The sequence below is a fragment of the Tachysurus vachellii genome, chromosome 19 (genome assembly GCF_030014155.1).
Source record: "Tachysurus vachellii isolate PV-2020 chromosome 19, HZAU_Pvac_v1, whole genome shotgun sequence".
NCBI classification, from domain to species: Eukaryota; Metazoa; Chordata; class Actinopteri; order Siluriformes; family Bagridae; genus Tachysurus; species Tachysurus vachellii.
In genome coordinates, this window is record NC_083478.1 from 7,504,461 (window position 1) to 7,530,243 (window position 25,783).

Consider the following 25,783-nt stretch of genomic DNA (forward strand, 5'->3'; position numbering starts at 1 on the left):
TCACATGCTAAGAAACCTAGATCTACCCAAAGCAAAGCAGATAACAGACCTGTGCCTGTGTTCAGGGTGGAGTGGTGGAGCGAAACAGTCAGCTGGGGAATAAAACAAAATGGATTTAAGGTGATTACTTCTATTGGGAAATGGATACATCAGGTGAGTGTAATGAAGATGTTTACTGAACATATACTAGTGTCAGGGTTAATCTACACAGCAGACTGTGTTGTTTTTGTATCTTAAGTGTTGACAGTATTGTAACTGCACTTGGATTGCACTTGCTGTTGCTTATTAGATAAGTGTTCAGTTGCCTTTCACTGCTGTTGTGAAGCATGCAGTTTATTCTGTTCTGCTCATCTGGAGCATTGCATTGCTCTGTCAGACATCACTGAGTGTCCAGCCTGGAAAAGAATTGTTGCATGAAGAATACACATGCACACGAAGAGGCAGTGGATCTCTTTATATGGATAGTAAATATTAGATTTGTTAAGACACACCTTTAATTAACATTTATTCAATATGTGCCCTAGGTGGAGTTGCATTTAGATCATATTTTAATCCATTGAGCATAACCAGCTGTATAACCTGTTATGGCTTTTTCACTTTCTTTTACACCTTTAAACATAAGGTTTAATATAATATGAGCCCCATGAACATGTCAGACTGAAATAACCGGCATCAGCTATCAGACTGTCAGGTCCTTTACAAAAGTCTGCATTTATAAAGGGACATCCTGTGGGCTGTTTGTAAAGGATTGTAAAGGCTGTTGAAGGATGTAGGTGTGGAGAAGAGTAGGATTTACTTCCTGTATTTGCACACGGAGGTAAGTCTCCTAAATCAAGCCAGTGGCTTGAGTGTGTCTCTTTTTAACAGACACACACACACACACACTCTTTTGTGTCCAAATCTAAAAGTGTTTCTCGGATTTGATATGCGCCGTTTCACAAACTTTACTGAAATGAGCTGGTTTTGATTTCAGGAAAGGAGAGAAAAGTAAGGGTAAGGTAAAATGCACATTTTATTTAATATCGTTCTAAGTATTTCTCTTTGTCATGCTGTGTTTACATACAAACAGAGGTTTTATCCAAAGCAAAGCTGAAACTTTTTACAGAATGAGTTTACACAATCCAGTCTACACATGTAGGCTAAATCCATAGTGTACAACACTAGTGTAACAACCAGAATTTTAACTTACACATCGAATTACTCGTATTACTAATCACCTTTATAGTGCTTTAGACATAAGTCCACAGAAGAACAAGTGTAAGGTGAATGCAGCGATACTGGAAGAACAGGTTTATGTCTTTGGTAAAATCCTTTACCAAGCATGTTTGTGTTTTGTGTTTGTCTCAGTTAGGGTTTTCACATGAGATGGAAAAAGTGGCTTAAATGTTTCTGCTTATGTTGCAAAAAGTAATGAAGAAATGATTTTGAATGATTGCTTGCAGTATTGTGCTGTCTAGTATATGACCACGGAATTAAACTATTCTGTGGTCAGTTTTGTCGTTTTCATTTCAATTAATTTGTCTATTGCATTTGTGTAGTCTAATGGCAACTCTAAAAATTATATAGGAATTAAAATAACAATGAGACTTTATCTGAATAACAGGGAAACTATAAAACCACTGATATTATAAAAGCAGGGTGCAGATTACTGGCAGAGTTTTGTGGACCCTGTAAATAATACGTTAAACTCTTACAAAGAACTTAAAGGCAAATGCTTTGGGTATTTGCAGCTTAAGGCTCTCCGATTTGATCCTGAGGTTGTTGTCTGCATGTAATTTTATATACTCTTTTCTGTATGCATGTGAGTTTCTTCTGGTTTCCTCATACGTCCCTCATAGGGTGTGCCTTCATCTCATCTTGTGTGTTTCTGGAATAAGCTCCTGGTCCACCATGACACTTATTTTACAATGGTGCTATTTTAGTAATGTAATTAATAATAATAATAATAATAATAATAATAATAATAAAAAAGGGGGGCACAGTGGCTTAGTGGTTAGCACGTTCGCCTCACACCTCCAGGGTTGGGGGTTCGATTCCCGCCTCCACCTTGTGTGTGTGGAGTTTGCATGTTCTCCCCGTGCCTCGGGGGTTTCCTCCGGGTACTCCGGTTTCCTCCTCCGGTCCAAAGACATGCTGGTAGGTTGATTGGCATCTCTGGAAAATTGTCCGTAGTGTGTGATTGCGTGAGTGTATGAGAGTGTGTGTGTGTGCCCTGCAATGGGTTGGCACTCCATCCAGGGTGTATCCTGCCTTGATGCCAGATGACGCCTGAGATAGTTCGGATAAGCGGTAGAAGATGAATGAATGAATGAATAATAAAAAAGCTTACGTATTTTATAACATGATACAAATGCAGGAACAAATTACAAATATTAAATAGGACATTCAAAATTCAAAGTTTAACTGGTGTTCCTGCCTCAGGCTTCAATCTCTCAGTATACATTCATACATTGTTAGCAGAAATTTGTGCCTGTCTTGTTGAAGTTATAATCTTGGTTCTTAGCCTTGTAATTGAAACTGAGCTGCCTTAACTGACATGTAGATAATTTACCACAATAAGGTGGAGATTTGGTTACTTACCATTTCCAGTGCTTCTGCTTAGACATGTATTCTCTATATTTGATAATGACTGAGGGTCAAACAAAAGCATGTATTTTTTTATTAGTATTTTTTAATAAGTTTGTGGCTTTTTTGCAAATGGGTGTCAAAAAAATTATGTCGGTGTTCTCCGTAATCTCTTTCTTGTTCAGTGCAAGTGTTCCCATATGTAAGTGTTCCCACAAGTGTACAGATTTCTTTAGAAATGAAGTCTATTTCTTTTTCCTTATGTTGCACATTTAAGGTTTTTATTTGACTGACCATCATATAAAGGATTTGTACAGAAATAATTTCTGTGAAGAGAAATGCAAAAAAATGATTTCACAGTGAATTTATCAGGTTAGTAAAAGCGATCTGTTCGAAAGAAATTGTGTAAAATTCTGTTTTATATTCTGTTGTATTTATGTAATTAGAATTATGTAAAAAAAAAAAATACAGTAACAAGTCTAACAACTTACAGAGTTGTTAAAAATAAAAGTTGCATATCAAGAAATAAAACAAGTTCTTCAAGCAGTAGATGATGAATAGAGAGTTCAGTTTACCAGGGATTACAGTACCATATTTTACGACGTCGTAGGTCTATTGTGTATATATACTATTGTGACTTGGAGTTCTGAGTTGAATGATCTTTAAAATCCCATTGAAAGTGTAGCTCTATGGTTGGAAAGAGAATGTAGCTCTGGAAATAATCCAGGATGCTTCTCAAAAAATCCTCTAGAATTAAAAATATAAACAATTACAATACCAGTATAACCGAAAAAGTCTCTTTCAACCTTCAGTTTATAAAAGGGTGAAAATGACTGTGGGTTTTTCTGGGACAAACCCTCTAGAACTTGACTTTAAACTCTAACAAAGTAATTTAAAATCAAATGTTTGCGGTGTTTTTTATTTTCTTAATTAATTTAGAAGTTAATTTATTGAAGAGTAATTAACACTGATTTTCTGATTAGACTTGACCTTATCCATCTTTGTAATGTAATCGATAACATGTTACAGTATCTATATTTAAGATATTCATAACAGAATTAAACCTGGTTTTAAATAGTCTTTATGGGACTCAATGTTGACATTACAAGTTGCTTTATTATTCCTCTATCATGCTTTTTACATTGAAATATTTAGCTTATATTCAGTTAATGATGGCTGAAATATGAAAAATGAAAGAAAAAACATTAGGCCCAGATAAAATAGGCTTCTTCATTCTTTTTCATTTATATTATATTATTATATTATACTACATGGCTGAGGTAATTCACTTCATTCTTTTCTTTGCTTATTCAAATTTGACATTTGGACACTTGTAGTCCACTTGGTGGGCACTTCCTCATCTTTTGTGTACACAAGGGGTGTGTAGGCCATGTTTCTTCAGTGCTGAATTGATTTTGCTTCCTTCACTTCTACTATTGTACATTACTAAAGTGTTAAATCTCTGTCTGCAGGGAGCTGCTGCCAGCAGCCGAGTGGGTTTCTCCACGCAGATCCGGTGTCCAGATTTCTGGATTCTCGAACTACAGACATCCACTCTGTCTGTCACATGGTAATGAACATCATAATACCTTTTCCTCTGAATCTTTTATTATTACTACTAGAACCTATGTTTTGCACGTGATCTAGAAATAGATCTCCAAGAAAAATGACAGTAATACTACTACAGTAATACAAAAAAAATCTAAAAGCAAAATAGATATTGTGTTTCACTAATCAGATACAGCTGTCCTTCAAAACTATACACATAAACAAGGGGGAGATTGGCAACTGAAGCCACAATGAGGCCAAAGGTCATTCTGAAGGAGTTGTGCAATGTACACAATATACAGTGACTAAGAATGGCATGATAGTGCACCATTTTAAAGAGCTTTGCGTAATTGAAGATAGAATTGAGGATAGATAGAATTGAGGATAGGGTGAAGCCCATTGAGAATCTGTGGCACTGTTTGAAATGTACAGTCAAAATAAAGCACAACCATCTTCAAGATATCTGCCTAGAAGAATGGGCTGAATCCCTACAGACATAAATCTGTTACTGTGGCAGAAGTAGTGTGAAGGTTTTGAATACAAGGCAGTGAACATTTTCAGTAACAAATAATGAATTTTGACTTTGCAAATTTACTTTAAGAGGATTTGCAAGAAAAACATTAGCCATTTGTAATCAAGACAAATCTGTTAGTTTTAAAGTTTCTCTCCAGATCATTTGCCATAACCTGAAGGAAGCGTTTACTCTGTGACAGGATGTGCAGGGTTATAGACGAGTGTGCTGGAAGGTGTGTCTCTGCCACATTGGAGCCTTATTTTCCTTGGGTACGCTGCTGTTGTTGTTCAAGTGGCGACCTCGCCTCAGCGTCCTGGCTTGTTGTTCTTCCTGCCCCCTTCCAAGGGCAGATATCTTACTACTGAGGGTAGGATTAAGAGTTCATTAACAATTCATTAATATCTTGTTCTATAAAAGAAATCCTGAAAATGGTTTTAACACTTGCAATTCATCACATTATTTAGAGTGAATTATTTGACTTATTGGATTTAATTTTAATGTTTTCATTTTTATCATAAAGGATAGTTATGGGCAGAGTTTTGTCATAGAGGTACAAACAGAAGAGATTGAAGAGGGGAGGTAAGACTGTTTAATGTTCTTATTTCTGAATAATGTTAGAATTTAAGCATAGCTCTTTAATAATAATAATAATAATAACAATAACAATAACAGTAATAATTATTATTGTCATTATTATTATTATTATTATTATTATTATTATTATAATTATAATTTAACTTTTTTTTACTGCATTGTTTTTCCAGCAGCAGTTTACTTCAGCACTTGACTGATGCTGATGGAAATGACTCATATAGCTCATATAGCCAGTTTGACTAGTAATAGTAGTCATAGTAATTTCCATAATTACTGACTCTTTCAACATTTTTTCAAATTTACTTTCAAAAAACTTTCTCGGAATTTACTGCATGACAAACTTTTTGGCACACCCTTTACTTGTCACTTGTTCTCATTTTCTGCAAAAAAATCCAGCATTGCTTATGAGTATTTCCTGTTTTGCTGGGGCATATATGCAAGATTGGACAAATAAAATTGCTTTGAAAATGTATTATTAATCGGAAGCTCTAAAAACTTTCAACACTAAATATGTTGACTCGTTGTGTGTTTGGTTTTGTAATCATTATTTCCTTTTATTTTGAATAAATTACCCGCTTTTCTTGGATGAGCCACCTAAAAATCTCATTGTTTTATGTAGTATATGTTGCTTTAAAACAGATTTACCTTGAATTCAGGTGATGGACCATGTGCCATATTGATTACCTGTTTAAAATGCTGTAAACATATTTTTTTCCAAACACAGCTGTTGCAGAGGTCGAAATTCATTCAAATATTACTTAGTATTTTTGTTATTATAATAATAATAATAATAATAACAATAATGATAATAATAATAGTAATATTATTATTATTATTATTATTATTATTACTGTTGTTATTATTATTATTATTAATTGTGAACTAATAGAACCTACAGGTTTATATTCGAGGATTATAAGCATGGATATAGTTTACTAAGTACACTTTGTATAAAAGTGTATGCTAAATGAGTAGCTGTACATGTAAAACCACAAAATGAAGCCTAAAGCAGTAGCTACTGGATTTTTGGATGTTACATCATTTAGAAAAATACGACTGTAGATTGAGCCTCAGAAATTCTGGTCTGCTGATGGAAAACACTACATAGGCTGAAAATCATGAGAGATTTAAGAGTCGTATCGATGTTTTTCTCTATACAGAAAGGTATTTGTGTCAAATGTAAGTTACAGCATTTGGCTAATAATTAAAGTTCCATGTGAACAACTAATGCAGAGCATACCTCAGAAACACTCTGAGGTAATTATGTGAGAGAGCTTTTTCCAGTTTGAATCATCACCACAGAGTATTCACATTTTTAAATGACAATGCAAATGATCAAAAATTTTTAAACATAAAATAAAATGTCCTTGTGTGTCCTGACCAGATTACTCTGGCGTTTGTGATGGACCCAGACCAGACCATTCATTTTTAATGAAAATCATCTAGTTTTCCAAAACAGTCATTTCATCAATGTCACAAAAAGGTCTCACATGACATCTTTAAGGAACAGTATACTCATGCACAAGCACATTCATACATTAAAAGAAGTCTATTTTTACCTCATAAGCAAAATTACAGTATTTCAGTTCACCTCTTATTCCACTACAGATAATGTAATCAAAGTTTCTGTTAAAAGCTTAATCTTTTCTTTTTGACTTGCAAATTTGACTTGCAAATTGCAAATTAAACCTAGAAAATCCCCCCATAACCAGGAAATTTAAACTGCCAGATTTTGCAGACTTGGCATACTGGGTGTTGACTTCAGCCTGAGGGCAAATCTAAGCTACAGTTTGTGAAAGCTTTCACAACACAGCTGAAGAAAATCTGAATAAGAGCTGGATAAATCTTCTATAACATGTCATGTGTCATGTGGATGATACATGACGTATTAATTCAGCAGCAGTTTTTATGTCCCATATGCCCATATGTCAAGGTCATATTTCGTCGTTTGAATGTTGGTAAATGTTACTTGCTGCTAATTACTGTATACTTTTCTTACTGGAATTAGCATTGTAATTATCTTAGATAACCACAACTGCAAACATTTTTTCCATCCAGTTTAGGCTTCACAGGAGGAGAGTTGGATGAGTATGAGTGCAGAGACAATATCCAGCTGCACAAAGATGAGGTAAATTCGACCAAAATGATAACAGTTGAAATTGTTTTTAATGAAGTTTTCTTGTCTAATAAAGGATTGCTTCTATTCCTTAGAAAACCCTACTGAGATACTATGTGTTTGAGGGCATGCGGTATGTGTGGCTGCCCAAAAAGGGGGCTTTCTGCAAAGTTAGGTAGGAGATATAGTAGATATATTTATAGTGCGATTATTTATTTGTTTTGTATATTTCAATATTAAAAAAAAAAACAAAAAAAAAAAAACATTTATTTTATTTTGCAGTATTCTTAGTGAGGGTTGGACTTGTGCTGATCTGCACCACAGACAGGAAGGACTTAGTCAAATGGACCAAATTTCAAGGTATTAAATTGTTTAATTGCATGACGCTTATTTAAATCAGGTCACCCAGCTCCATCCGTTCCTATTTAAATTAATTCTCATCCTATTTTTTGGCCCCTAGGAGACAGATTTTTGGGGACAATATCATTGATGTACCTGTGAAGTCTTATTTGCAGTTGCTGATTGAAGAGGTACCTTATTTTTCCTTGGCTTTATCGTATTTTTATGCTGATTTACAGAAAAGTAGCTTTGGTCATGAGATAAGGCATAAAGCTATTTTTTACAAAACATATTTTGTAAAAGCTCAGGGCTCATTTAATGGAAGGAAAACATTAAGATCACTAAACATGTTAGTGGCACTGTTCTTTCCGTTACTTTTCTTCCCAGGTATCATGTGAGATGAAACAAGACTTGCGGATAGAGCTAGAAATAGTCCAGACAATTGATTGATCAAACACAAAAGTCACAGAACTGGCCGTATAATGTTTCTGGCTGAGTAGACTTAAGCTTCTTTAGAGAACATTAAATAAATAGTCCAATGTAGAAGTTACGAAAACTTGCACTAGTTTCTGAGGGACATGTCGGGTTAGCATACTTAATTACAGGCGGATTCACCAGAAAGAATTTTGTGATCTTCAAAAATTTTAAACTTTTCATATTGATTTCTAACTAGCTTGCTATGGAATATTTTAGATCTGTAAATTATGTTTAATCAGTCCTTCCAGGATTTTGCAAGCAGAGATATTAACAGAAAATCAAGTCAACTCCACAGTATTCTGAAGAGCTTACAATTCTTCAAAGTTACAGATTTGGGCCAAAAGGTTGAGACCTCTTCGATTCCCGTTAATCATGAGTACAAAAAAGTATCACAGAAAGTAATTGCATGTGCTTCTTCACTGGTAGCAGTTTAGTAGAAGAATCTTGAGCTTGCAGTTTTGCCATTTCAAGTTTTCTACAAAAAAAAGCACAAAAGTCAATCTAAAAAAACTAATGTGAAGTTTTGGAGGGAAAATTGTGGTTGGACTGCTTAGTATTTGAAATGTTTAATGTTTCAAATTGTTTGTCTGTGCTGTAATTTTTTTTTATTTAATAATTGAATTTTATTCATGATTATTATTTTTGTTATGGTTTTATTTGATTTTTCAACTTTTTTTCTACTTCTTACCAATATGTTTAATACATTCCACCTGGATGCTGATCCTCATTTAAATCTGGTTTCATCTTGATCTTCATGCAGGTCCTCAACCCCTTCTACATATTTCAAGTCTTTAGCATTGTCCTGTGGATGTCAGATAAATACTACTTTTATGCTGTTTGCATCTTTGTAATATCTTTCTTATCCATCGCTGTATCCTTGTACGAGATCCGGAAGGCAAGTACAATATGTCATATCTGCACTTCTTATACACACACAAGCTTATGTAAGATAAATAAGATGTATAAGCTTCCCTCCTATGTTTGTAATGACATACTCATTTATCTAGGTTTTTGTGTGTCTCTGTAGCAAAGCAGCACTCTGCGCAGCATGGCCCAGCTCATAGTGAACGTCACTGTACGCAGAGCCACTGGAGGTGATTTTTACTAAAACCTAAGCCTTTATAATTACACCAGCCAGTCACATACCAGCTTATGTATATTACATGTACATTATTGACTTCTAAATTTTTTGTTTAAGTACCTGCCTATGTATGACTTTTCTATGTGTATGTGTGTGTTCTGTACAACTTAGAGGAGGAGTGTGTGAGTTCGGTTGAACTAGTGCCAGGAGACTGTGTGCTGATTCCTGCAGAAGGTCTGCACCTACCATGCGATGCTGCCCTGCTGGCCGGGGAGTGTTTGGTGAATGAGAGCATGTTGACTGGTAAGCACACTCAAATACTCTTCTTATGACCCATAGGGAGAATTTGCATCAGGCAACATCTAATGAGAGGGTATTAGGACAGACTTCTGACTAATAACAAATAAATCTGTGAAGGAAACCTTTATCAGATAACATCGTTATTAACACACCAACGAACCAACATAAACTTTTTCCTCTCTGTTTATATGTTCACTCTCTGTTGTAGTGCGACACAGGTTATGCAGGTACAATAGGGTCAAAAATGCTGAAACCACAGTGAAGATCTTTTTTTTTGTAATAATTTAGAATATTTTAGAATTTTGAAATATTTAAGAGAAAGAAAGTAAATGATTCATTCTGTGTATATTTAATTAATTTCTAATTACAATTTGTATATTTATTATATTATTTCCAGGTCCCAATTTAAATTTGAGCAATTTTGTTATATTGGTCTCGCATTGAACAGATTTTCCTCATGCCTAATCTCTTCTGTATGCGTGAGTGTTCCAATGATCTGGATCTAAAATGGACCCTAAAAAGGTTTTGCACAAACTTGTAGCATCGATGCTGGAAGAGACTCTGAAATATATGCAATTGTTCCAAAGATTTCCAGTCAGCTTTTCAGTCATATAATCTGTAATGATTTTATTTATGAATTTAATTAGAAAATAATGCAGAATAGAAGTATTTTCAATGGATCTTTCAGACCTTTGGATCCCACTGTAAATGAATGAGTCTTATGCACATGTCTATTTGGTTATAACACTATAACTAAAACAATAATAATCCAATCTTATTTCCTCTTTTTGGTTTTACTTTGGAGGAGGTGGCGGTAAACACCTAAAGAACTTATTTACTTTTGCCTATTTATCTAACAATTTAGCAGTGCAAAGGTTATATCCTCAACCACAGGCAAGAGCAGCATGCAAAAATAGGCCTTTGAATATAAAAATGTTTTTGGTTCACAGACATGCTTTAGCGTAGGAGAAAGGCTACAGTGTCATAGTGCCAAAATATTTCTCTTTACTCTTAATATTTTTTCTTTACAAAACCAAGAGAAGCAGCCCAAAAGAAAAAATGTTTTATATATATTATAGCTGTACAGATTATGCCTTTGTACAGCTGAACAAGCAAGTAAAGGATTAACATCACTGAAATTTCTCAAGACTGAGCAAACAGCACTGGACTATGTTTCTCTTCCCTTAGCTCTGATGTATAGGATGAATTATTATAGGGAAATGAAATAATCAACATGGCACACTTACTGTTGTTTTTTTTTTTGTTTTTTTTTTTTATGTGGCACAGACAATTGTTAAAATGTTCCTGTCAGGTGATGAACACTATTGAATTTCAGTGTTGATACGTAACAAAGGAGATATAGAGGGGGGGAGAGAGAGAGCTAGGAATGTATATAGAGCATGTTAGGATGGAAGAGAGCTAGAAGAGAGAAAGGGAGTGAAAGAGAGAGAGCTAGAGAGCACAAAAACAATTCAGAGCCATCTTATCCCAGGTTGAACCTTTTAGAAACATTGAGTGTAGAGTAGTGTGTCAGCATTGGCTCACCTGGATGGATGGATGGATGGATGGATGGATTTGCCAATGATGTATGTGTGATTCTTTTTCTCTTTCTTCCTTAAACACCTCTTCTTTTTCATCCTTGGTTGTCAGGTGAGAGCGTACCTGTGATGAAGACCCCATTGCCAGTCTCAGAAGTGAAGTACAGTCCTGAATCTCAGCGAAGACACACACTTTTCTGTGGTACCCAGATCATCCAAGCCAAAGGGGGCTGCCCAAGCGGGAAGGGGGCCGTAGCTGTAGTTACACAGACAGGTAATTCTGAACACAAAATATTACCGCAATGAGTTATAGGAGTGCCAGTTTTTTTAGGAATTCATTAGACCTGTTGTTTTTATTATTTTTTCCTCAGGCTTTTTCACTGCTAAAGGTGACCTCATCAGCTCTATTCTCTACCCACAGCCAGTTAACTTCCGTTTTTACGCAGATGCCATGAAATTTCTACTTTTCTTAGGAGTCCTTGGTAAACTAATATTAATAACACTTTATATAGATTGTTACCTATTGTGTAGGCAAGTCAGTACTATTTGGTTATCAGAGACTCGCATGATAAATGTCTTTCTGTTGCAGCGCTGATTGGCACAGTATACAGCATAGTGGTACTTTACCGGAGCAATGTAAGTAGAATAAATAATGTGTAAAAAAAAAAAAAAAGAAGTAACATTTAATGTATGTGGCTGTGTATTTATATTACAAAAGATTATTATAGATATCCGTCAAATTTTTGTTCTCAGACGCCATGGGGGAAGCTTGTGATTCGTTCTCTGGACATTATAACCATCATTGTACCTCCAGCTCTTCCTGCTGCTTTAACAACAGGCACAATTTATGCCCAGCAGCGCCTCAAGAAAAATGGTGTGTTCTGCATAAGTCCACCTCGCATCAATGTCTGTGGAAAGGTTTCTCTCTTCTGCTTTGACAAGGTAAGAAAAGAGTGGAGTCAGGTGGAGAGTGAGGAAAGTTTCTGATAGATGAATGGTAAATGTGTAAATAAGAAAAATTAGTCATTAAAGGCTTAGGGTTTTTATAATTGATGAAGAAAGTCTCCACTTTCTAAAAAAGGAAAGCTAGAAAGTAAAAAAGTAGATTAGACATTAGGCGAATGTATTAAGCATTTCCTTATTAACACTTTTTGGCTATTCTGCTTTGCAACCTGATCGCCAGAGGAAAAAAATAGCAAAAAAATTACAGTAGTATTTGATGTCAAACAAAAGTCTCTTGGCTGCCTACATACCTACAGCCTTGTATATTTTGGATGCAGAAATAGACAAGAAAAACTAGATGAAATTAGTGGAATGAAGCAGAAAATGAATGAATAAATAATTGCATACTATTTATGCACATTATACTGTATATTCATGTTTATCACACAGCCACTATGGATAATGCATAACCCATTGCTTAGTATTTCATTTTGTCGCATTGCAGCATGTGTGTATTAGACTACATTCAAATCTCCTGCTGCCATTCCAACAGCTTTAGCTTGTGTTTCTTGAAGTAATTTTCTTAATGCTGGGTATTGAGCTGTGTCCTGTTGTACAAGTCTCACTTTGCTGACTTTGTATGTTACGGAGTTGGCTGATGTTTGCTGGAATCGTCTTTCGTCTGAAAATGTTTTCTTTGCCATTGGCTGCCACACATCCGTGAAGCATAATTTTATTGTAGCCTTCTTTTGTTTTAAATGCATTAAGTAGATTCATTGTGGTTTCAAGGATCTTGTACTGTTGCAAGGATAATTTACTATGAGAGAATTTATTATCCTCTGGAATTGTTACATTACATTGTTTACAAAATTACATGACATTTTATTGAATATATTTCTAAAAAATGTAATAAGATTTGCAATTTAGCAAAGGGTGCCCAAACTTCTGCATACAAGTGTATCTGTCTACCTATAGATGGGTGACAATTAAGGAAAGAATTTAAGAAATGTCTGAATAAATCCTTTAGTCCTATGTTGGAACATTTCTGTCATAATGGGAGTGGTCTCTTTCAGGACTGGTCACTGAATGGAGTATGGAAATGAAAATGAATCGAAAATATTAGTATGCCATTTGTTTTATTAAAATGCACTTTTTTTCAGACAGGCACTCTGACTGAGGAGGGTCTGGATGTGTGGGGAGTGAAGGAGGCTAGCAGAAATGGTACAGGGTTTCATGAGCTGGTACCTGACCCTTGTCTTCTCTCACCTGGACCCATGCTGTGGGCCTTGGCCTCCTGCCATTCAGTAGCTTTGCTTGGTGATCAACCCATCGGAGACCCACTGGAACTAAAAATGATTGAGTCTACAGGTTGGGTGAGGAGATATTTATACATACGACTTGCCAGTTTGCGCTTAGCATTGTGCAAATATTTACAATGTGGCGCTGTTTCATACGTCTTATCCTGAGTAATACAGTAGATGTTCTTTGACGCTCATGTATTTTAAACTAATGTTTAAATTTCACATTGGGATGTCACAACTCTGCATGTGGCAAGGCAAATGCCATTTCAAGCTTCTTTAAGTAGTTTCCTTCTTTTTATTGATGCATAATTTTTCTTCCATTTTTGTTATTTGTCGTCTCCTTTTTACCAATTTGGCAGTTTGCTAGTTCTTTTCCCTATCGCATGACCGCCACACAAGTACCATACAGGGAGAGTGAAGGCTTGCATGTGTTTCTTACAAGATGCATGAAACAAGCAAACTGCTGATCATGCAACTGTACACACTTAAATGAGATCATCGGTGTCTTCTGAATATGAGCTGACAGACTCCCACAGTGGGCTTGTGTCACTGATTCATCGAGGAAAGGGCACAACCAATCTTGCTTTCTCTGCTCCTGGCCATCAATAGCTGTGGCATTGCTAGTATTTATGATGACAAGATGAACGCTTTTCTGTTGGACCAATCAGGAAATGCGTGAAGCCAGACGAGTGTATCTTCTTAACACTATTCCAACTATAGGTCAAGCACTTTTCTGCTGTGCCACTCGGGAGCTCAGTAACAATTAATATTCTGTATGTATTTAGATTATACAAGAGATAAACTCATGGTGTCTTTCTTGGATTTAGTTTGAATAACACGGTTTATTGCTTACTACAGTATCTTGATAAGATGTTAGAGAAAACTAATGATGTATATTTGAAGAGACAAGGACCTGTCTGTGAAGATCTTTGTTGTAAAAATGGTAGAAACTGGAGGAGCTGACTAACGAAACGGAAACAAGTCTTGAGTTTGGAAGTCATCGGATCCTCGCAGTGATGAGGCCACCTACTTTAGAGTCTGAAGGCATAGTAAGTACACACTGAGGAAATGAAACTGAACCAAAATAAGAAACTTGTAAGTTCCACATCACATATGTATTTATTGTACTATTTCAAGTAATCATTTGTTCCTTTTTTTTGTTTCATTTTCCAGTCTGCTAGTCAGCCGGTAGCAATAGTGCGCCGTTTCCCTTTTTCTTCCTCTCTACAGAGGATGAGTGTGGTGGCGGTGGTCTCGGGGGGAGGCTCGGCTTACAGCTTTCTCAAAGGGGCACCTGAGATGGTGGCCAGCCACTGTAAAAGCGGTAAGAACTGTGATTCGAGTCAAGTCAAGAAGCTTTTATTGTCATTTGAACCATATATAGCTGATGCAGTACACAGTGAAATAAAACATCGTTCCTCCAGGATCAGAGTGCTACATAAAACAAAACAGTGCTAACACAGAGCTAAGGATTGAAAGGAAGTTGTCCTAGCCACATAAGTTCAAGCTAGTGCAAACAGTGCAAGATAAAAGACAGTACAGGATAACAAGATAACAGTAACACAAGATAGTACCGACCAATGGGCATTCGTACAGAACATGAACAAAAGTGTAGAAAAAAATCTGTTGGTTTCTTGCATTTTGGCTTTCAGTGGTCATCTGATTTATTTGCCCTTTACTTTACACCTGACAGTACCTTCTCAGTTTACCAACACACTCCGGGAGTTCGCCAGTGAAGGTTTCAGGGTCCTAGCCCTTGCCTACAAGGAGGTTGATGCCCATACAGACCTGAGCAGTATTGAAAGGTAAGTTCTGTGAACTTACCTTTCCTTATATTTATGTAGTATTTTATGTATTTCAGAATCTTGATAAGATAAATATATTATACTTTTTTTATTTCTTTGGACTGTACAAAATTTTCAACATATTTATTCATAGGGTAGAGGTGGAGAAAGACTTGCAGTTCCTGGGGCTGTTAGTAATGAAGAACAAGGTGAAGCCTGAAAGTGCAGGAGTCATTAACATTTTGAGACAAGCACTAATCCGCCCTGTCATGGTCACTGGTAGGCAGTGCATGATTTATAACTTTGATTTAATTTGATTTAATTTGATTTAATAATAATAACAAAACAAAGCCAACACTTTGTTTTAACAAGCGCCTCCAACTACTTTCTTATTCCTCAGAACAAATTTTTAAATTAGCTTCCTGAAGCCTACTTACATACATTCTTCTTGACACATCCTATCTGTTATAACTCAGGTCAGGGTTCCTAACAAGCTGCAGTGTGAAAAGTAAAGAATGTCACTGTACTGTAAAGTATATACAATGGATAAATCCATAAAGGCCTTCTTCTTCTTCTTCTTCTTCTTCTTCTTCTTCCTCTTCTTCTTGCAAATGTTTATTTATTACAAATCTTCCACTTGAAAACTATGATCAGTGTAAACTTTTGCTGCAATTTATAAGGCTTTCAGTACCAGGCTTTCATTATCTGCAAATTCCTGTATTTTGAGCATGTGATTACTTTGCTAGAGCTTATAACTAGTTTATTCCTTTTTTTTAGTATTACAGTACCAGACTCTGGCACAAACAAAAGCATCATGCGTTCTGTGACTATTCACATTGTGCTACTTTCACTTCTTTTTCCCGCAGGCGATAACATTCTTACAGCCCTGAATGTAGCACGAGCATGTGGAATGATGTCCTCGCATGAGCAGGTTGTTTTTGTTCATGCGTCTCCCCCTACTGCCAACTCAATGGCATTGTTACGATTTCATCAAGGTGATGGCGCGCCTGCTGTCGTCAGCACTCAAGAGACCATGAATATTCTGGAACAGGTTCTTATACAGGACTTCATTTATTTTTATTGCTTTAAAGCAACGAACAACATTATCATGTATCGCTTCCTTTATAGAAAGCCATTTTGTGCTATACTCTTTATAATTTGAATTGGATAGCCAAAGCAGTGTGTATTCCTAAAAGCTTTCTCTCTGTTCAATAGGGCTTGTACCAGAACAGTATTAAGTATCAACTGGCTATAAATGGAAAGTCGTTTGCAGCTCTGTGCGATTATTTTCCAGAACAACTACCTAAGGTATATTACTAAACTGGATGTGCATTCATCACAGATTGATTGCTTTCCAAATAGGATGGAAACAGAATCTGGTGTGTGCTTACTGCAGGTTCTGATGAAAGGAACCGTGTATGCTCGGATGTCTCCAGACCAAAAGACTCAGCTGGTTAAAGCTCTACAGAAACTGAAGTAAGAGGACAAAAGCTATATGAAGTAATTGCTTAAACACCAGACATGTATTAAACCGTATAAACCTTTCTGTTATATTCTGTAGTCGTTGTTTTAAGCCTTTATGTCGGTTTTTACATCTTAACATTAGTTGTTCTCAAAGTTGGGTCTGTGAAGCATTGTCAGGAGTCTGTAATTTTAATAGATATTGGCAAGACATCAAAAACCATTACTTTCAAAATGTTATTTACTATTGGGTCCGAGTAACATGTAGCCCTATAAAATAATGTCCGATTGAACCTACTGTGGAATAATAATAATAATAATAAAAAAAAGTTCAGTTTTTCCAATAAATAGTGAGACCATTGATTAATCCATGGTATTTTTCTTCACAAATTGAAGCTGATTAATACTGAAAATGTGTGAAAAATGTATTTAATATTAAACTATATAACATTTAGCTTTTGAAATCTCAATTTGGAGACATGCCATGGGAGAAATGTTTGTGTCATGGGAGAATCTTCAGCATGATTCAGCAAGAATTTTACTGATGTCTGCTTTTCTAGTTACATGAGAAACTGGGTTTTCCTTGTGGTTTTTTGACTTCAACAGACAAAGAGACTGTTGAATAAATAAGTGTATATAACATAAGTAATAACAGGAACAAACTTGTTTCACAGACATTGTTCTGCATCACAACAACTAATTGTGGATTTTCTTCCAGTCATGGTTGCAGGTTAATGACGGTTATCAGGGGAGGCAAAAAAAAATTTACAAAAGTTTAGCTCTCTAAAACAACCACAGTTTGAATCACCACAAGCCTTGTTGAATTGTTCCAACCGAAGGAAGCGTTTCTTCTTTCAGTTTTAGTCAGAACTATAACAAGTGACTCATTATCATGTCAGCAAACTTATACTGTGAAGCTGTGGCTGTGAACTATCTTCTCTTTTGTGCTTTCCCTCTCCAGTTACAGGGTGGGCATGTGTGGGGACGGAGCTAATGACTGTGGAGCGTTGAGGGCTGCTGATGTTGGAGTCTCTCTGTCTGAGGCTGAGGCTTCTGTTGCTTCTCCCTTTACCTCCAAATCTGACAACATCAGCTGCGTGCCTTTGCTGATCAGGTTAGAAAGAAGAGTTGTTCTTGTCACTGATTCATGTATGCAAAGATATTTTCTTTGCAGAATACACCTCATGTTGAAACTCTCGGCCAATACAGCAGGCATGTATTTTTTTCATATGGTAGGTGGTAGCCTAGTGTTTAAGGTGTAGGACCACTGATCATAAGCTTGTGAATCCACAAAGCTACTACTGCTGTGCCCCTGAACAAGCAACCCTCAATTGCTCAGTTGTATAAAAAAAGAGAGAAAATGTAACTAGCTCTGGATAAGGGTGTCTGCCAAATGCTATTCTTTTTAATGACGAACATGTCTTTGTTTAAACAGAGAAGGAAGATGCTCGCTGGTGACGTCTTTCAGTCTTTTCAAATATATGGCATTGTACAGTCTGATCCAGTTTTCCTCTGTACTCATCCTCTACACCGTGAGTGCTTTAATGCTCATTTTATTACTAGCTTTTATCACTATTAGCCTAATCTGTGTATATTAGTCTTAACAACACATTATTAAACCAACCATATTGACATTTTTACACCAGTTCCATAAGCCCATTATACTCATGATCTCATGCGCTGCCCATTTTTCTGGTTCTATCAAGGTGAAATTTATTATATTTTGTAGTATAAATTTAATTTTATAATTAATATAATTAATAATATAAATACAATTAATTAATATTAATTAATATAAATAATTAATATAATTAATATAATTAATTTTATAGTATAAATTTATAGTATATTATAACCCACATTCTGGTTGGAGGCCAGAGTATAAATAAGAGATGGGGAGATTATAATGTGAACACTTAACAGTCTCCTGTATTTGATGTGCGATGTCTTTTTTTATTTTTTATTTTTTTTTATTTTTATTCATTTACTTTTCTTGTTTAGGTGAAAACAAACTTGGGTGATCTGCAGTTCCTCTACTTTGACTTGGCCTTGGTGACCGTGCTCGCTATAGTGATGGGTCGAGGTGGCCCTAGCGATAGGCTTCACCCCAAGCGCCCCCCCGCCAGCCTCCTAGCTCTGCCTGTTCTTTCTGCTTTACTCCTCCACACATTACTGCTCATTCTGTGCCAGGTGGCTGCTCTGTTCATCACTAAATCACAGGAATGGTGAGTCTGAGAAATGGCTTTATAGCTGTTGATCGTTTTTAGTTCTCAGGCTTATTCTGCTTTTTTGTTGCTTATCTGTAGGTACATTCCTCTCAATTCCACTGTGGATGGAGAAGAAAATTTGCCAAACATGGAGAACACGAGTGTGTTTACTCTCTCTGGGTTCCAGTACATCATCATGTGTATAGTTGTGACAAAAGGCTACCCTTACAAGAAACCGCTCTACAAAAATGGTAATATATAATCTAAAGAACAATTTGGCATCTGAGCCTGCATTACAGCGTACGAGTTTTAGTCTGATTTTACTGTCAAAGAAATTCTCAATGAAGGCTGATTTAGTGCCATTGCAATCAAAGATAGCCAATAATAAAGTTGTGTCTGAAATGTTGAATTAAAATGTAAGTATGTGAATAGTGCTATAGCTCTCGTCTTAAAGACACCAGGCTCAAGATTGCCCTGAAAATGAGGGACTGTAAATAACTGAAGGTAATGGATAAAATAAAATCCTTCTGTTGTGCTTGTGTTAATGCGAGCCCATTTTCTGCACAAGGCTAGATCACACTGAATCATCAGTCATTTTCTGTAATTATAGCTCTGTCTTTAAATATCTTCAGCATTTATTCTGACACGGAAAACACCTTGTCAGTATGTTTTAGTCTTCAGCCGGCTTATAACACAAATTTTTTTTAAACTTTATTTACTACATATTGCATGAGTTTCTGCATTTTAACTTTTTTTCTATGTTTTCTGTCGTTCCTTGTAGTTGTTTTTCTACTTGTGCTGCTGGTCCTGTTTGCGGCCACGATTTTGCTGGTTCTGGTCCCCAATAACTTTATTCTCAATGTAATGCAACTGTATAACATTAACGACATGAACTACAAACTGCTGCTGCTGGCACTCGCTGCACTCAACTTCTTCACATGCTACTTGCTGGAGGTAAAAAAAAAAAAACAAAACTCCAAACCAGCTTTTGCCAGTAACCATGTATTATTGTTAATTTCCTGTTAAGGGTTGCATAGTTGGATAGAGGATTTGCTCTTAACCGTGATGTTTTTCCATCTTTAGGTTCTAATTGACACATTTGTTCCAAACTGCCTCCGTACCCTTCGTGGAAAGCGTGAGTCGAAAAAGCAGTACAAGCGTTTGGATGCCCAGCTAGCAGAAACTCCATTGTGGCCACCGCTGGATCAGCTGCTTTACCCTTCACAGTGTACTGTAATCGGAGTTAGCTAGCATAAGCCTCCTGGAGCAACAATCATTTAAATAGGTTTTTTTTTTCCATAGCTAAAAGTGCCACTAATCGACTACCTCCTACTGCATAGATAGTGAAGTCAATTAAATACTTGATGAAATTCTCATGTTTTTGTCAGCTGTCGGTAAAACACATGCCATCATCGTAGTCCCCTAGGAAACTTTTTCTTGAAGAAATAAACATGTTCCTGAAACTTTTCGCTACTTACAGCACCCCACTTACTGTCTTCAAACAAGCTACAATTCTCTTACCTGCACCCTGACCGTCTCCTTTCCAGACCTTCACCTTGACATTAGGCAGTAACCTCCAACACACTAGGGAATACGATATGACACATAAATGTAACCATGGACGCTTCAGACACCCAATGACCGCAGACGTCAGGGGCTACTAGGATGGATGAGAAGAAATTCTCAAGATGACCAAAATGAAAAAGACGTCTCACAAATCCATTTAAGAGGAGAATGACAGTATAAATATTATACATCAGATGATGCAATACATTGTGTGTAGTAGGTCATTTGGGATGAAGCTACTGACTACATCATTATATAGTTGCAGCACTGAATGTTTATAGATAAAAAATTTAGGATTAAATGAAGAATTGAATCAGATGCCAGAATGTGTCTTGCACTGCAATGGCATCCAGTCCTGTTAATGGGAAATGCGCTCATTATGAAAATTGAGATGTTGATCTAAATGTCTACCGCCTATTATATACGGCACTGTTACCATAAAACAATATGTATATGTGTGTGTATGTGTATACACCCAAATATACACAGGACTCATTTGTAATGTAATAAAAGCACTTTAAAAGATGTTTTTCATCCTAATCTTTATTTATATTTGCAAATGTGAATATTAGCACTTCTAAAATATACAAATTTAAAGCTTTGAAGTTCAATATTTTAAAAAGTCTTTATTAAATGGGCATTTTGTAAAGTATTTACAAGTAGGTGTCCATGTTCACACACAGCTCATTATAAATCGTTCTGGTTCGTCTGATACAGTAGAACAGTTGGATATTTGCACAGATTAAAGGGCATATTCCCATACAACATTATTTTTAAACAAAGGATGACAGTATTAAGAATGTGTGTGTGAGAGAGAGATGCAATGTGCTAATATGGTGCTTATTGTTTGTTGAAATACAGCACTAACACTTTAGTGAACCAATAGTGGTGTGCATGGTCTAATTTTCTTTCAAAAATATATATTTAAGTTAAATCATTTCTCCAGTACTCCAGGTCGAGGTGATGTGCACCACCGCTAATTTAAAAGCTAATTAATAGATATTTGATTCAGTCAGTGTCCTGAGTTCCTACTTCAGCAAATAAACTAATAATTATCAGCAGATACAAGAGAAAAGAAGCAAAAAAGGAACCAGCAATACCTTCCCTTTTGCACATCTCCCTTTGATTCGCACCAGCACCACAAGCATTTACATTTCTCTTCATTTTTAAACTGATAAAAGTTGAATATTCCTACTTTCCCAAAAAAATATAAAAAGGCAGAAATGTATTTTTCCTCTATTAGTTTTGTTATTTTTATTCTTCATTTCCTTTATGTAGAAACCAGAACAGCCATAGGAAGACCCAAGATTAAAATAATGGTATTATTAATAATAATAATAATAATAATAATAATAACTGTAAACAAAACTTAAGAGACTTGTTTCCACAAAACCCTCACCATTCCCTTCCCCATTAAAAATGTATGGCATTTATCTGACAAGGTTAAAACGAAATAGACCAAACATAACTAATACAAAAGCTTGGGAAGAGCTGGAAAAGAAACTAAATGAAAAATGAAAGAAATATCCTTAATATTATTGCTAAGAGCTGGTGACCTGTGCAACGTCTTACAACACCTCCAGCACAGCCAACGCATAATGTGGCATCACACACCGCTCCAAAAGTCTTCCTTAAAGACGGGCCATGGTTGATCTCGAGACCGCTTTAAGGTCAAAAGCTGTCCGTTGGCAGACGGATCACCAGTCACAGTAAGTTAAGGTGTAGAGGGAAAGTGATTAAGTGTTTATTTTGGAGGGAGGAGGGGATCACAGTGAGCAGTATCTAGAAGTCGTCCTCATCACAGTGTAAATTTGCTCTTCCATGTTATATTTCCTCCCCTTTTATATTCCACACTGGCTCAGGAGACCTGATGGGTGAGGATGAGGTTTTCTTCTCATTTCATAAACATCCCACATCCTAAATATTGTTTTAAAAATTATCCAAATTTGAACCGTTTGTAGGAGATCGACCGAAAGCTCTCCTTTTCTCCCGGGCCTTCGTTACTCCTATCTGCGCTGGCGAAAGCCTTGTGTACCATCTGGACCTGCTGGCTGCCGAACTACATGGTTGTTTGATCTTGTATCTTCTGAAGGTGTATGGCTTCCTGCACGTGGTGACCTAAATATAGAGATAGTTTAAGCACAGCTACTGCATTTTAGCTAGTAATGTGTTTGATTAAGCAAATAAAATGCAAATCAGCTCAAAAAGCTGAATAAAATCTGGAACCCTAAATTTCTGACCTCTGAACTTTCTGACAGACAAATAAAATGCCTCTCTCACCTCGGAATTCCAAGTCGGAAAGTCGGGACGGTTTACTGCTAAAGCAACATGGCTGCTAACAGCATCAACAGCAGCAAACAAAGTAGACTAATTTTATCAAGTTCTACTGTATACACACACACACACAAGTATTTTCTTTAGATCAACCAACATCCAAACATATTTGCAGGTTTCTATGAATCTGACAATACAGATTCTATATGAACAGGAAAATATACATCACATGCCACTGCTAGAAAAGAGCGAGAAACTTTGAGGCATCTATGTTTTTGTAGCTTAAATGCATTAAGGTTGAAAATTACATCATTTCAAGATCTCACTTCCAAGTTAAGTTGAACACAACATAAGTCTCTTTTACAAAAATTCTTAATTCGGTGGCCAGATAAAACCCTTCATACTTCCTTCAGTCTTTACTAAACTTTTTCACATGACTGTAACTATGCAACAACTTGATATCTTGATGCTGTGACTACTGAGGGTTCGATTAGAAACACCTAGAAAGGCTACAGACTGACTGGCTGTTTTTACTCCTGCTCTGGTTAAACTGATTTCTTACCATGTCATTTTCAAGAAGATTAAATATGTAACAAATACGTTTCAACACAAACACATTTAAGAATCCAACTATAAGAGCACGTCCGTCAAATTATTTTAGGAGCGGTAAAACATTACACTTTTTTATAGCTGCAATAACATCTAAAGAGTTTGCCCGGAGCACCACACATTTACCCACAGCTGGTTGTATGGTGTAAGAAATAGTAGACAAGAATATGCACAAATTACATTATGCATAGAAATAGATATAAAAAAACGTAAATGACCTCTCTGACGTGGGTCTCTCCTGAGGTGTGTCATCGGCACTGCCTAGGATCCGTTTCCTGGCTTCGGCATATTCCGCCTCCCTCTGAGCTAAAGACTTCACTTGTGGTGAAGGTCGGCTCTGTGTTACAGACGGCCCCAAGGATCCGTTGCTGGTGGGTCGTTTTAAAATTCGGATCTGTGGAGGTGGTGCAGCTGGAAGGGAGTCGTCTTGGATCATGATAGTCTTTATTGGTGAGCGACTGGAACTCCCACTCGAGAGTCTGCAGGGAAAGCAAGAGTTACTTAGGATGGAGGGAAACCCGACGAGTAGGAACAGAACGTCTTAAAATGGGACTTGCCTCTCTTTTTGACTGATGCGTAGTTTCTCCTCTAACCGTCTCTCCATTTCCTGAAATAAGAGTTTTCAAGTTGCATAAATGCTTTCCCTAAGTACAGGCATAAGAGTAGTCTTTCAAAACATTAAGGCTAGCATTTGCTTGCACAAGGAGCCTCTGTGCCATAGTATCAAGTATCGCAGTTTCACTGGGTTATTTATACATGCTTAGTACAGCAGCTAAATTAACAGCAGGGATGAATTTCAGTTGAGATTTAGCTGCTTGACTAACAAGGCCAGTTCACATACACTGACAAATATCTACAGTATTACTACCAAACAATGGACACTAATATTTCTCACAACACCCTAATTCCCCATCAATTTTATAAACACTGCATATAAACTAAAATGTTGTCAGTTCTATGGAAAAAAGGGCACATCATCTGGCTACACATCTAAAATAGACCTGGGTTTGTGTAGGAAACGCGATTATTAAATACAACAAGATACTTATAATACGAATATAACATTATAAAAGTCCAAAACCTGTGGTGTATAAAATGACCTGACAGTACAGTAGCTTACTATGAACTACTATACAAGCTGTCCCGATTATTTTTAGTCATCTTTGCTTTAAGCCAGACGCACTAATGCGTTTCATATTATTAAGTTGTTCATTTTCTCTATGTGAAGCTCAATAACTTGAAAAAAAAAAAGACATACAAAAGAAAAAATCACTTTAACTAGGAAACATGCTGTTGATATGAATCAGCATTCATCAGCTTTTATGCAGCACCACGATCCTGGAGAGACGTTGTCTTATTTCACTGTTTACTACAACAGCTATATATGGTTGAAATGACAATAAAAGCTTCTTGACGAACATTTTAACGCACAATACTGAAAGTGTTTAATTAAATAAACAGAGAGGAGAAAACGGTAAATATCTTTATCTTTACATGTCTGTCATTTAGCAGACACCCTTTATCTAGAGTGACTTACAATTTATACAAAACTGAACCATTGAGGGTTTTTATTAAGGGCTTTTGCTCAGGAGCCCTACAGCAGTGGTGGCTTGGTGGGACGTGGGATTCGAACTCATGACCTTCTGGTCAGTAGTCCAACACCTTAACCACTAGGCTACCACCTCCTTCTTATATCACATATCTTCTTAATATGGCTGATATTTGAAGTGTCAATTTTCTAACTCGAGTTGTAAAGCCCTGCTCTAAAGCCTGGAGAGAGCCAAAAACTTTATCTGAATTATTTCGGTGCATTTAATCTATAAACTCATTGATAAAACCGTCGCTAAGCTCTGCTAGCAGCAGCAGCAGCAGCAGTAGTCATGGCCACACTGGCACACAGTCCTGATACTCGCTAGGTTATTTTTTTGTCTGTTTTCTATCAAACTAAACGGCTATATTTCACGTCAAAGTGTTGTAAAAGATTCGTCGAGTAAACAACATCACAATCTAACGACTCCTAAGACACAATCCAACGAATTATTCCGTTACAGCGAAGAAAGTCCAGTTTTTCTTATTAAAATCACACACACACGGCTACGAGCTAACTAGCTAACTGTTCACCAGGAAGGTAAAACTATTTATTAAAGCACCTCAGCATGTTTCGCGATGTATTACCCAAAATATGACAACTAATTAAAAATAAATAAATAAATAAACTCTTTTTATTAAATGCATGTTTTGAGCCTTAGTGTTATACAATACGGAGACTTTCCCCTGCGGCCTAAACGGCTAACTTTCTTCCCCTTCCAATATCACGCCCTACAGATCTACAGCTAACTGACCCTCGTCCCAGAGAGCCGTTTTCAGTCAAACAGCTGTATAAACATCTCATATTTACCCCAGTATCGGCAGCGTCTTCCCAGCTTTCAGCGATCTCGTCATCTTCCATGTTCCCACACTTTGCTAGCTAGTCACTAGCTTCAGGGGGTTCCCTTTACTCATCTACGTGCGAAAGCACATTTTCTTTTTCTATAGCCGGAGTAGCCGCTTCAGTTCGTGTGTGGATC

At 36.4% G+C, this 25,783-nt stretch overlaps 2 protein-coding genes across 4 annotated transcripts; one reads left to right on the forward strand and one right to left on the reverse strand.

Annotated features, from left to right (window-relative positions):
• On the forward strand, positions 1-20,858 carry atp13a2 (ATPase cation transporting 13A2). 3 transcript variants are annotated; one of them, XM_060895160.1, is made up of 29 exons: positions 1-153; positions 4,038-4,135; positions 4,827-4,994; positions 5,148-5,206; positions 7,280-7,349; positions 7,433-7,512; positions 7,620-7,697; positions 7,798-7,867; positions 8,914-9,048; positions 9,181-9,247; positions 9,406-9,537; positions 11,185-11,346; positions 11,444-11,554; positions 11,662-11,708; positions 11,826-12,014; positions 13,175-13,387; positions 14,263-14,364; positions 14,489-14,639; positions 15,009-15,120; positions 15,254-15,378; positions 15,966-16,150; positions 16,315-16,407; positions 16,496-16,575; positions 17,522-17,674; positions 17,996-18,092; positions 18,562-18,785; positions 18,867-19,018; positions 19,549-19,721; positions 19,851-20,858. In XM_060895160.1, exons 1-29 carry the CDS (start codon positions 141-143, stop codon positions 20,016-20,018), a joined length of 3,507 nt encoding a protein of 1,168 aa, XP_060751143.1. In that variant the 5' UTR covers positions 1-140; the 3' UTR covers positions 20,019-20,858. The 3 variants fall into 3 exon arrangements, with proteins under 3 accessions (XP_060751143.1, XP_060751144.1, XP_060751145.1); XM_060895161.1 differs by lacking the exon at positions 1-153 and adding an exon at positions 855-993; XM_060895162.1 differs by lacking the exons at positions 1-153; positions 4,038-4,135 and having other exon boundaries at positions 4,913-4,994; positions 7,285-7,349.
• Positions 20,859-25,773, reverse strand: szrd1 (SUZ RNA binding domain containing 1). The gene is made up of 4 exons (XM_060895163.1): positions 25,615-25,773; positions 23,774-23,823; positions 23,435-23,695; positions 20,859-22,451 (listed from the first exon to the last, which is right to left on the reverse strand). Exons 1-4 carry the CDS (start codon positions 25,663-25,665, stop codon positions 22,340-22,342), a joined length of 474 nt encoding a protein of 157 aa, XP_060751146.1. The 5' UTR covers positions 25,666-25,773; the 3' UTR covers positions 20,859-22,339.
• Between the last annotated feature and the right edge of the window lie 10 nt (positions 25,774-25,783).

Coding starts and splice junctions, on each gene's coding strand:
- atp13a2 (XM_060895160.1), top strand. Junction 12,015..13,174: donor CTCTCTTCTGCTTTGACAAG/GTAAGAAAAGAG, acceptor ACTTTTTTTCAG/ACAGGCACTCTGACTGAGGA. Junction 16,151..16,314: donor CCATGAATATTCTGGAACAG/GTTCTTATACAG, acceptor TCTGTTCAATAG/GGCTTGTACCAGAACAGTAT.
- szrd1 (XM_060895163.1), bottom strand. CDS start 25,665: ATGGAAGATGACGAGATCGCTGAAAGCTGGGAAGACGCTGCCGATACT. Junction 23,696..23,773: donor CGCATCAGTCAAAAAGAGAG/GCAAGTCCCATT, acceptor CTTTCCCTGCAG/ACTCTCGAGTGGGAGTTCCA. Junction 22,452..23,434: donor GAGAGACCCACGTCAGAGAG/GTCATTTACGTT, acceptor CTCTATATTTAG/GTCACCACGTGCAGGAAGCC.